This window comes from Oncorhynchus masou, chromosome 23, assembly GCF_036934945.1.
Source record: "Oncorhynchus masou masou isolate Uvic2021 chromosome 23, UVic_Omas_1.1, whole genome shotgun sequence".
NCBI classification, from domain to species: domain Eukaryota; kingdom Metazoa; phylum Chordata; class Actinopteri; order Salmoniformes; family Salmonidae; genus Oncorhynchus; species Oncorhynchus masou.
Genome location: NC_088234.1, coordinates 36,776,016 through 36,788,978, shown reverse-complemented (window position 1 = coordinate 36,788,978; position 12,963 = coordinate 36,776,016). Strand labels below are relative to the sequence as shown.

The 12,963-nt window shown below is 43.6% G+C and overlaps 1 protein-coding gene across 2 annotated transcripts in view; it reads right to left on the bottom strand.

Moving 5' to 3' along the window:
- wdr11 (WD repeat domain 11) overlaps nucleotides 1-12,963 on the bottom strand; it is a 175,160-nt gene that overhangs the window by 127,922 nt on the left and 34,275 nt on the right. For both annotated transcript variants that reach the window (XM_064931970.1, XM_064931971.1), the window contains 3 exons: nucleotides 4,973-5,072; nucleotides 4,284-4,494; nucleotides 4,067-4,167 (listed from right to left, as the gene is read on the bottom strand). In XM_064931970.1, the coding sequence (XP_064788042.1) occupies nucleotides 4,067-4,167; nucleotides 4,284-4,494; nucleotides 4,973-5,072 (412 nt within the window). The remainder of the gene's footprint in view (nucleotides 1-4,066; nucleotides 4,168-4,283; nucleotides 4,495-4,972; nucleotides 5,073-12,963) is intronic.

The window sequence follows — 12,963 nt, the reverse complement described above, 5'->3', positions numbered from 1 at the left end:
GGGAAGTGGAGTGTGTTCCATGGACCTTCCCGGCTTGCTATATTCTTGTATTAAAAAGCCGAATTGACTTCACAAGTTCTGTAATGCGTTGTATTTGATCCGATTTTCTACTACAAAAGCTGCCGCGGTCATCCTCATCTTCAAAGGGGGAGACCCAAACTGCTACAGACCTATATATATTCTACCCTGCCTTTCTACGGTCTACGGAAGCCAAGTTAACAAACAGATTACCGACTATTTCGAATCCCACCGTACCTTCTCCGCTATGCAATCTGGTTTCAGAGCTGGTCATGGGTGCACCTCAGCCACGATCAAGGTCCTAAACGATATCATAACCGCCATCGATAAGAGGCATTACTGTGCAGCCGTATTCATCGACCTGGCTAAGGCTTTCGACCCTGTCAATCGCAGACAGACTCAACAGCATTGGTTCCTAAAATTGTTGTCTCGCCTGGTTCAAACTACTTCTCTGATAGAGTTCAATGTGTCAAATCGGAGGGCCTGTTGTCCGGACCTCTGGCAGTCTCTATGGGGGTGCCACAGGGCTCAATTCTCGGGCCGACTCTCTACTCTGTATATATATCAATGATGTCGCTCTTGCTGCTGGTTATTCGTTGATCCACCTCTATGCAGACAACACCATTCTGTATACCTATGGCCCTTCTTTGGACACTGTTAACAAACCTCCAGATGAGCTTCAATGCCATATAACTCTCCTTCTGTGGCCTCCAACTGCTCTTAAATGCAAGTAAAACTAAATGCATGCTCTTCAACCGATCGCTGCCCGCACCTGCCCGCCCGTCCAGCATCACTACTCTGGACGGTTCTGACTTAGAATATGTGGACAACTACAAATAGCTAGGTGTCTGGTTAGACTGTAAACTCTCCTTCCAGACCCATATCAAATATCTCCAATCCAAAATGTAATCTAGAATGGGCTTTGCAACAAAGCATCCTTCACTCATGCTGCCAAACATACCCTCGTAAAACTGACCATCCTACCGATCCTCGACTTCGGCGATGTCATTTACAAAATAGCCTCCAACACTCTACTCAGCAAACTGGATGCAGTCTATCACAGTGCCATCCGTTGTGTCACCAAAGCCACATATGTCAGAGCAGCTCACTGATCACTGCACATAGCTCATTTGTAAATAGCCCATCCAACTACCTCATCCCCATACTGGGGCAGCAGCGTTGGACTAGTAACCCAAAAGGTTGCAAGATCAAATCCCCGCACTGACAAGGTACAAATCTGTCGTTCTGCCCTGAACAGGCACAGGAACCCACTGTTCCTAGGCAGTTATTGAAAATAAGAATGTGGTCTTTACTGACTTGCCTAGTTAAATAAAGGTAAAATAAAATAAACCTACGAGTGGATTTTTGGCCCTCGCTAGCATGAAAACTAAATACAGGCAGAATGTTTGTGTAAAATTATTTAAGACAGACTCTCTTCAATACAACATTGCAGAGTTATGTGCATCCTTTCAAGCACACCCTTCATGATGAACAAATAAGGTTTTATATGTAAGAAGGCCAAATTATTGATTATTTTTAATATAATATTAGCTCCTATCCATTGATCTAGAGGATAGGAGCTATGGGTTGTTTCTGGATTCTCCCTGGTAATTCAAGGCCATTTGAATATAACCTGGAGAGACAGTGCAGAGGATGAGTCATTACGGTGGTTTAGTCCTTACATAGCTTCCCCTTTGTCTGACTGTACTATTAGGCTTAGCACATGTTGTTATTTCCTTCATATGGAGTGCTTTAGTTAGTCTCTGTCCCAAATGGCACCCTATCCCCTACATAGCACACTACATTTGACCAGAACAATATGAGCCCTGGTCAAAAGTAGTGCGCTATATAGGGAATAGCCACGCCCCGAGTGAGGTCAGAGAGGACAAAACTGCATTAAAGGTCTGGTAAAGAAATTAACATGAGAAGCGTTTATTCACGGGGTGAAGAAAATTAACTCACCTCAGGGACCAGAACATCGCCAGGCTGCAGCGGCGCGTGTAAAGTGGTTCGAACTCTGACTATCAACACAAGGTGTAGAGAGAAGAAAACTCCCCTCTCGGACAATCAGTTTAGCTGTCCTAAGTCAAATATCTAGAAAAGTGAATTTAAGTGGGACAATCCTCACTGGTACAGCTGATTAGCTGTCCTAAGTCAAATGTCTAGAAAATTTAATTTAAGTGGGACAATCCTACTACTCTTCAAACCATCCTATTGTACTACTCTTCTCAAATCACCGTAGCTCGCTACTCTCATCATCTAATAGGAACCGTCGACACGGCTGGCTAGCCTATCTTCCAAGGAGCATCTTCCATAGTGAACAACAGTACAAGACGGGAAAGGGGCGACCCCTTTCGGACAATCAGAGCCTTACAAGCATGCTGCTTAAAAGGACAATCCATCACCCTTCCTAAGGAGGGCTGGTTCCGACAGAGCTAAACTGCAAAGGAAGTGCATTCACTCGTAAATACATTCATGATTTCTTACTCCAAATGGGTGGCGGTTTGTGATTAGTCGTGAGAATAGTTTCTAAAATGTATCGAAGATAAGGTCTCTTTTTCACCCTCCCTCTCCAAGTCGTTGTGTAAAAAGCCGCCATATGTTGTGTCAGTTCGCTAGGGACCTTTCCTTATGTATTAAGTGTGTATGTTATCCTGTGTTATTATTTAGTTAGCTATTAAATAAAAAATTAAACCACTTTGTGTAGTACTGAATCCTAAGGCTGGGGTTTTTGCAGAACCAAGGAGTTTATGACTGTTCAGAATGATGATATGATAAGAGGTTATGATTAATATGTTGACTGTTTTATAGATGTGATAGGTAAAGACTTTTAGAGTTTAATTCGGGAGATGGTAACTCAAAACAACCGCTCTTGTGGTGCCCCAAATTCCTAATGAGTTAATTGTTACATGAAGATGAAGTCAAAAAAGTTAGTTAGCTGATTGGGTAAATAACAGTCATCAGATTAATTCAATTAAAAAGTCACGACACCAATAAGAAACAATCATATCCATTTTCTGTTGCAAAGCATTTTAAAATGTTGCGTGCCCTAATGAACACGGCCCAGCAGTCAGCTTCCATCTGCAGCTGGGCTACTCTATTCACCAGCTAAAAGGGGTGAAAGTGGGCCATTCCTCTGTTCTACCAACATCAATATGTGTATACTCCAGACCACAAAACAAAACCAATGGCTCTCATACTCAACACTAACTGACGCACATTGAATCTCGCACCGCTCATCCACATGTACACACTAGTATTCTTTATTAGCTGCTTCATTATGTCTCAAATCTAAAGAGCACAACAAAATGTCTGCATTTAGATGTCTACAGGCATAGCTCGTCAGAGGGAGGGAGAAAGCAATAGAGGGGGGGGAGTAAGAGAGAGGAGAGAGAGATGGAGAGAGCAACAGATAGAGATAAAGCAAGAAATATAATAAGGACAGATGGATAGAAAGAGAGAAAGGAGAGATAAAAGTAACAACCTACTCACAAGATCTCTTTTGCTGGGGTTTTCAGTGCGAGCAGTAGTCAGCGAGTCAGGGTTGATGAGAAACAAGAAATGACAGAAGGGGGAGAGATAATGGTCGCCTCGGGGCTAAGAGTGCACACGGCTCAGGCAAACTGCAATGAAGGATGTCTAAAGGGCCCTGGCACACAGCCGGTGTTTGGATTCTTTATTGTTGGTCTTCTGAAAAGATTCTAAGACTTGCCTCATCTCGAATTATTCGTTTTTCAAGAGAATTGAGAAGGGTGATTGCTGCCTTGAACACACTATTGTACAGTGTACGCAATAAGATGATTTATAAGTCATAGATTAGAAGCATGACCTGAATGTATTGATTTGATTTCTGTGTTGAGTGAATACAAGAGCACAGCCATGTGCTGTGTTCATTAGGCACAAAAAGAAAGGAAATGGTCCAAAACAGGGAGATTCTATCTGAACTTGTCCAATAAGAAATGCTCATTTTCAATTGCAAAACATTTTTCTATGGTTTGTCCTAATGAACATGCCACAGGTGTGTCTAGTTGAGATGAGATATGCGTACCGATCATGGTGTTAAGAGAGAGGTCCTGAATCTTCTTCTGGTTCTGACCCAGTGGTGAACCACAGAATGCCACAGGAGCGTAGAGGGGGGACAAACCCGAGCTGAGGGAGGAAGGGAATTATTATAACTAAACAAAACATGTTCAAAGAGTGTGTGTATGTATGTATGTATGTATGTATGTATGTATGTATGTATGTATGTATGTATGTATACACACCTAGGGTTGACCGTAGGCTTGGACACGTGGGCTTTGAGCTCCCACAGCATGACACGGCCGTCGCTGACCGTCAGGGCGGCGTTGTTCTCATTGACCGGACAGATGACCATGCGGTAAGGTCGCACAGTCTTGGTGACCCTGATGGCATCACACTGGGAACGCAGGTCATACACCAGCTCCTGGACACTCTGCTCCGGATCTGACGCAGCTACTACACACACACACACACACACACACACACACACACACACACACACACACACACACACACACACACACACACACACACACACACACACACACACACACACACACACACACATTATGAGATGGAGAGTGTAGGAGGGAGAAGGAGAGAGAAAGAAAGAAATTGGGGGGAGAAAGATAACGCAATTGACTCCCCGCTTTCAGGGTCATCAGCACTTCTCACTAACAGAGAATAATGAGAATGTGAAAATATACAGCCTATTGACGTGCAAGAGTTTTGGGTTATTTACTGCAGTCTAGAATGCTAGATGGATGAATGGAGGAGTGATTGACAGATGGACAGAGAGTGTGAGAGTAGATTAGTTATTTTTGAGAGAAGATGGAATGGAATGGAACGAATGAGTGACAGAGGGAGAGCAGAGGAGTTCTTGTTTTTGAGAGATGATTGACTGTGTGAGTGACAGTAGAGGAGGGGTGCTTGCCTGATTCGTCGGGTGCAGTGGTGGAGCGACACACCCTCAGAGTGATGCAGCCGTTCTCGTGGAGACAGAAGAGTGCGTCTCTTTGGGCACAGGGGGTCACCTGGATAAAGGAAGTAGAACAGAGAATGATGTGATTGGGTGAAAATATCCCCCAATCCCAAACTAGCCCATAGCCTCAAGCAACTCGCTTGGAAGTCCCTCTGTTATCACTATCAGAGGGTGACGACAAGAGCGGTGAAGGGATAATATAATATGCCATCAAGCACATACTTTTAACCAAAGCAACTTAGTCATGTGTGTATGATTGTTTTTATATGGATGCTCCCAGCGGTAATCGAACCCACGCTCATGACGTTGCAAGTGACATGCTCTACCAACTTAGCCACAGAGGGATCAATAAGCTTGGTCGAAGTGGCTATCAGAGGGTCTCATTATCCCCTACGAACTAGATGATTTCACCCCCTTAGCTTTGGGACATCACTACATATGGAAGAGGTGCGTGTTAATGCACAAACGGAGGGCCGGGGGGAATTGGAAGAGAAAGGGATTGGTTGGGGATTCAGCATATTGTGTCTTTATTGGAGTATGACTGGGTAAGTGTGAATGTGTAACTATCTCTAATGACAGTGTGGTTGTGCATCTGTGTGTGTGTGTGTGTCTTAGTGTGTGTCCCTGGCTCCCTATCCTCTACCACAGTCCAGGCTGGACTCAGAGCCTTCTTCGCTGCAGCTGTATCATCACTCATGCAAATTGGCTGTGACAAGCGCTTTACAACACTTAGCGAGAACCCTGCAACTGATGGACAGAGTAATGCTGCTCCTCTACTACTGCCCTGTGACTTGGGCTGGGCTGCTGTACTGAAATGTGTACAGTGTAGGCTACACACTTCTGAACCCAAACAGACAGACATACAGTACCAGTCAGAAGTTTGGACACACCTACTAATTCAACGGTTTTTCTCTATTTTTTACGATTTTCTGAAGTGAGGAAAACTAAACTATGAAATAACACATGGAATCATATAGTAACCAACAACAAAAAAAGTGTTAAATCAAAAGATTTTTTACATTTTTGTTTCTTCAAAGTAGCCACCCTTTCTTTGCCTTGATGACAGCTTTGCATACTCTTGGCATTCTCTCAACCAGCTTAACCTAGAATGATTTTCCAACAGTTGTGAAGGAGTTCCCTCATATGCTGAGCACTTGTCGGCTGCTTTCCTTCATTCTGCAATCCAACTCATCCCAAACCATTTCAAATGGGTTGAGGTTGGGTGATTGTGGAAGCCAGGTCATCTGATGCAGCACTCAATCACTCCCCTTCTTGGTCAAAATGGCCTTTACACAGCCTGGAGGTGTGTTGGGTCATTGTCCTGTTGAAAAACAAATGATAGTCCAACTAAGCCCAAACCAGATGGGATGGAGTGTTACTGCAGAATGCGGTGATAGCCATGCTGGTTAAGTGTGCCTTGAACTATAAATAAATCACAGAAAGTGAACCATCAGATCCTCCTCTCCACCCTCTCCGAGTTGGGCATCTCCGGCGCGGCCCACGCTTGGATTGCGTCCTACCTGACAGGTCGCTCCTACCAGGTGGCGTGGCGAGAATCTGTCTCCTCGCCACGCGCTCTCACCACTGGTGTCCCCCAGGGCTCTGTTCTAGGCCCTCTCCTATTCTCGCTATACACCAAGTCACTTGGCTCTGTCATAACCTCACATGGTCTCTCCTATCATTGCTATGCAGACGACACACAATTAATCTTCTCCTTTCCCCCTTCTGATGACCAGGTGGCGAATCGCATCTCTGCATGTCTGGCAGACATATCAGTGTGGATGACGGATCACCACCTCAAGCTGAACCTCGGCAAGACGGAGCTGCTCTTCCTCCCGGGGAAGGACTGCCCGTTCCATGATCTCGCCATCACGGTTGACAACTCCATTGTGTCCTCCTCCCAGAGCGCTAAGAACCTTGGCGTGATCCTGGACAACACCCTGTCGTTCTCAACCAACATCATGGCGGTGGCCCGTTCCTGTAGGTTCATGCTCTACAACATCCGCAGAGTACGACCCTGCCTCACACAGGAAGCGGCGCAGGTCCTAATCCAGGCACTTGTCATCTCCCGTCTGGATTACTGCAACTCGCTGTTGGCTGGGCTCCCTGCCTGTGCCATTAAACCCCTACAACTCATCCAGAACGCCGCAGCCCGTCTGGTGTTCAACCTTCCCAAGTTCTCTCACGTCACCCCGCTCCTCCGCTCTCTCCACTGGCTTCCAGTTGAAGCTCGCATCCGCTACAAGACCATGGTGCTTGCCTACGGAGCTGTGAGGGGAACGGCACCGCAGTACCTCCAGGCTCTGATCAGGCCCTACACCCAAGCAAGGGCACTGCGTTCATCCACCTCTGGCCTGCTCGCCTCCCTACCATTGAGGAAGTACAGTTCCCGCTCAGCCCAGTCAAAACTGTTCGCTGCTCTGGCCCCCCAATGGTGGAACAAACTCCCTCACGACGCCAGGACAGCGGAGTCAATCACCACCTTCCGGAGACACCTGAAACCCCACCTCTTCAAGGAATACCTAGGATAGGATAAGTAATCCTTCTCACCACCCCCCCCCCCTTAATGATTTAGATGCACTATTGTAAAGTGGCTGTTCCACTGGATGTCAGAAGGTGAATTCACCAATTTGTAAGTCGCTCTGGATAAGAGCGTCTGCTAAATGACTTAAATGTAAATGTAAATGTAAATGAAAGTGACACCAGCAAAGCACCCCACACCTCTTCCTCCATGCTTCACAGTGGGAACCACACAAGTAAATATCATCCATTCACCTACTCTGCGTCTCACAAAGACACAGCGATTGGAAACCAGAAATGTATAAAATTGGACTCATCAGACCAAAAGAAAGATTTCAACTGGTCTAATGTCCATTGCTCGTGTTTCTTGGCCCAAGCAAGTCTTATTTGCGTCATTTAGTAGTAGTTTCACACAGTCTACTCTGAAAAGCTGATGTTGAGATTACTGATGTTACTTGAACTCTGTGAAGCAATTATTTGGGAAGCCATTTCTGAGGCTGGTAACTCTAATGAACTTATCCTCTGCAGCAGAGGTAACTCTGGGTCTTCCTTTCCTGTGGCTGTCCTCATGAGAGCCAGCTTCATCATAGCGTTTGATGATTTTTTTTTAAGTTCTTTAAGTTCTTCAAATTTTCCGGATTGACTGACCTTCATGTCTAAAAGTAATGATGGACTGTCATGTATCTTTGCTTATTTGAGCCATTCTTACCATAATATGGACTTTCTATTTTAACAAATAGGGGTGGTATACAGAAGATAGCCCTATCTTGTCACAACACAACTGATTGGCTCAAATGCATGAACTTCTTCAGGTTCGGGAAGTCCCCTGTGAGACAGTTGAGCTAACGTAGGCTAATGCGATTAGCATGAGGTTGTAACTAACAAGAATATTTCCCAGGACATATACATATCTGATAATGTCAGAAAGCTTAATGTTAATCTAACTGCACAGTCCAATTTATAGTAGCTATTACAGTGAAATAATACTATGCTATCATTTGAGGAGAGTGCAGTTTTGTTACATGAAAAGTTATTAATAAACAAATTAGGCACATTTGGGCAGTATTGATACAACATTTTAAACAAAAATCATATGGTTCATTGGATCAGTCTCAAACTCTGGAGTTGGTCCCCCTTCGCTGCTATAAAAGCCACCACCAGATGTTGGAACGTAAGCACAAGATGTCATTGTATGCTGTAGCGCAAAGATACCCTTCACTGGAACTGAGGGGCCTCGCCGAAACCATGAAAAACAGCCCCAGACCGATATTTCACCTCCACCTAACTTTACAGTTGGCACTATGCAAATCGGGCAGGTACCGTTCTCCCCGCATCCGCCAAACCCAGATTCGTCCATCAAACTGCCAGATGGTGAAGCGTGATTAAATCACTCCAAAGAAGGCTGCAGTAGCTATCTCAGATAGGTCTCACAACCCCTAAGAGGGTTTAATAAATATGCATCAACCAGTGGGTCTTGCGACAGGTATACAGAGATGACCAGTTTACAGAGTAGTATAGAGTGCAGTGATGTGTCTTATAAGGAGCATTGGTGGAAAATCTGATGGCCGAATGCTAAAGAACATCTAGCCGCTCGAGAGCACCCTTACCTGCCGATCTCGAAGTTGTCTCCGTCATCTATCATGGGTAGGATGGTTACCTGAATCAGGGTTAGTTTGGCAGCTGGGATGAAAGAGGAGCGATTACGATAGAGGAAACCAAGTCTAGATTTAACCTTAGCCTGCATCTTTGATATGTGCTGAGAGAAGGACACTGTACCATCTACCCATACTCCCAAGTACTTGTATGAGGTGACTACCTCAAGCTCCGGTAGGAGGGGCACTCTTACCAGACCTTTGTTGGAGGTGATCAGAACCAGGTTAAAGGCAAGGAAAGCTTGTTGGACACTAAGAAAGCTTTGTTGTACAGCGTTTAACGAAAAATCAGAGGGGCCAGCAGAGTATAAGACTGCATATAAATGGATGAGAGAAATTCCTACTGCTTGAGCTATGTTGTTGATATAAATTGAGAAGAGTGTGGGACCTAGGATCGAGCCTTGGGGTACTGCCTTGCAGTGGCTGAGACAGCAGATGTCCTGACTTTATACACTTATACAGTCTGCAAACAAGAAAACAGCGGCCACGAACGATGTGTTTAGAATACCGCGTTGGTAATAAAGCATTATTTGTTCGAATACAAATTCTGTGGTACCTACCTATCACCAATACAACCAGCCTGAAAACAATGACCAGTAGAAACTGCAGTCATTTTCACTATTCTTAGCAATGATTTAGGAATCCTTGTTAGTAAGTATTAGCTAGATTGCCACTTGTTGTTTGCCTATTGAAATTTAACTTCAGTTCATGAAAATAAATAGTTAGCCAGCTACTTAACCCGGTTGCCCAAAGCTAACATTATAAGCAGCCAGCTAGCTTCATCTGGCCTAGTGAGGCTCGACCTGACCGGGTTATGTATTGTGAAGCTAGCCACAATAAGGATTAGGCACAATAGTGGAATTTGCAGTTTGCCTTCAAAATAAAACTACCTCTTTGAAAGTGATGCAGAAGGTTACAATTGGTGGAATTATGCCATATTTCGACTAGATAATGTTAAACAATGTTGGAATGTGAAGCAATGAAATGGGGTATCAGTCTACTCTGTGATACACTCTATACAGTTGTGTTCTGTGGGTATGTAAATATTAGGCGTTGTAGCTCTTATCGCAGGACTGTGACTGTGTGAAATCAATTCCCCAGTCAGCCTATTGTGTGTAATGACAATCATATTGCACTGTACAGCTTTCCCTAAGGATTGGGGATCAATGGGCCAACAGTCTTCTCAATACCCAATATATGTTTTCCCCAAAGCCCACCTCCGAGTTATGAGACTCCAAAACATCCACGCAGTATTGTTCTTCCTCAACAATAAATAGAGTTCAATACACATAGGTTGACAATAAATGTGGCTCAATTCACAGTTATTTCGCAATAAGAGCTATGATGCGAATGTTCTCTGGGTGTCATCGAGTAGACTGATACCTATGGATTGTGTATCAATGACATGGGTTAAGGCTGGACAGTGAAATAAGTATGCCCCCAATGCAATTCTAAAGTATAATACATCCAGTGTGATTTCAACAGATGGTCAAATTATTGTCTTTTGGTGATTTTATATAACAACATTCCAACCTCGTGTACCATGATCTATTAAATTATGGCATAATTCTACTATTTGTATTCATTTGCATCACTGTCAATGACATACTTTAATTTTGAAGGCGTTAGGTTCTTAAAATTCAGAAGAAATAACCCACAGACACAAGAGAAGCTTTAACCAAGTTTAATTCTGCCCAAAGGTTCTGTACAGGTGTAATTCAGACAACCCAACATTTGTCCCATCCAGATACTTATATCGCACTTAAGACACTCCCTCTCTCCAATCCTTACAGTTTATGCCCCATCAGGAAGAAGGTAACCAGATACTACCCTGATTGCTCCCTTAAGGGGAACTGATCTCACCCCTCATTTGCTGACCTCAACCCCTCCTTCACCTAATCCACAGATAACCATCTGTCTTCCCTATATAAACACTTCGCTCTCCTCTTCTCCATCAAACACATTCTACAGAGAACCCGTAACTTTCTCCTTTGAGTCTGCTTCTTCTCTATCATGTATTTAATATCTCAATGTTCAAAATGTCGAACCCAACAAAGGCTAACCGCAAAGTCCACTATTGTGGCGAATACTTATTGTGGCTAGCTTCACATAGATGGGTCCGACCACCATTAATCAACTAAGAACTGTCTTATAAATTAGGGTGATTTTAGATGACACCCAGATATAAAGTTAGCAAGCTAACGATAGCTACTGAAACAGATGTCGTTTTGCTATGTTTTAGGGGAAAAACATTGTTTGCATCCATGAGCTAGCTAGCTTTTTTTTATGACCAGCACTGTAGATGCGCGAGACAACTTTACAAGCATCATAACATATGAATCGATGAATCGTTGTGACATGAAATACGAGTATGTGTAATCAAGGTGTAAGTACTACATAAAAAAATGTAGAAACGCATTAAATTATATGACGTGCAGTCATATTCATGTCCTGATTGGTCAACAAGCTTATTTGACACATCAAATAGCATTATTTGACTTGTTTCTTTTTTGACATGCAAAGACCCAAACGGCGTTCCAGAGAAATCCTGGTTGAGAATGAAACGACTGAACAACGAAACAGCACAGCAAGTAAGTGAAAGAAATAGGTTTTGATTATGTTTTACTTTTAATGGGGACATGCGTAAATGGCAGCAAAATAACTTTTTGGTCAGCGTGTATGTGTGTAACCTATATTTAACTAGGCAAGTCAGTTAAGAACAAATTCTTATTTACAATGACGGTCTACCCCAGCCAATACCGGACGATGCTGGGCCAATTGCCAAAGAGCCTGCATTCGAACCAGGGACTATAGTGACGCCTCTTGCACTGAGATATAGTGCCTTAGACCGCTGTGTCCATGTGTGTGTGTGTTAACTATTTAACTGTACTAGAATGCTTAAAAAGGCTGCTAATATTTTAAATAGCGGTTATCGGTATCGTTTTTTTTTTGCAAGGAAAATACGGGATATCGACCAAAAATGTAATATCGGTGAATCACTAGATTTTACTCTAATAAAGTTAAAAACTTGTGTGAACGTTTGATGTGGTATGGCTATTAGCAGGCTTAGCTACTGCAGGCCTATCAAGGCAGTGCACATTGGTGTACTGACTGACTCAGACTGTTGAACTTGGTGAGGAAGGATGTTTTCAGCCTACCAGCGTTACTCCTTTAAAAATCGAACAATATAATGCTTAGCCTTATATTTAAAAAAAATACTATAATCAAAAAGGCAAGTAAGTATGCCTATATCTGTATCACAGTAGTAGCCTATCTGACAAGGATAAATAAATGTATGTGGTGTCGGGAACATTCAACCGGTATATCTCCATCTTTCTTTCGGTGTCTGTCTAGGCCTAAGCTTTTCTTCATGAATATATCCTACAGTGGACGCCTGATCCTACATGCATGCAATACCCTGATACATTTACGGCTAAATCTCTGACAGCACCAACAACTATTTTTAGCAAAATAAAAACAGACTGCAACGTTTTTAACATGCACATCGAAACACAACCAATTGTTTTTTGTAATAGGAAGTTTTACAGGACACATAACTGTGGATCATTTGGCCAACGTCACTCGTTTATTGATGGTGCTGGCAGCACCCAGTTGGAAGTCTCTTTCACTCATTAGTTCTACTCTCGGATCTGAACGGATCTCTCAGATCCGAATCGGCACAGGTCTGTTCTTTCAACGTGCCTTTTCGGAATGGTGCGACTGTCCTCGGGTCCTTCCGGGACGAGTCTCCATTTTATTGGTGGGGGTTGG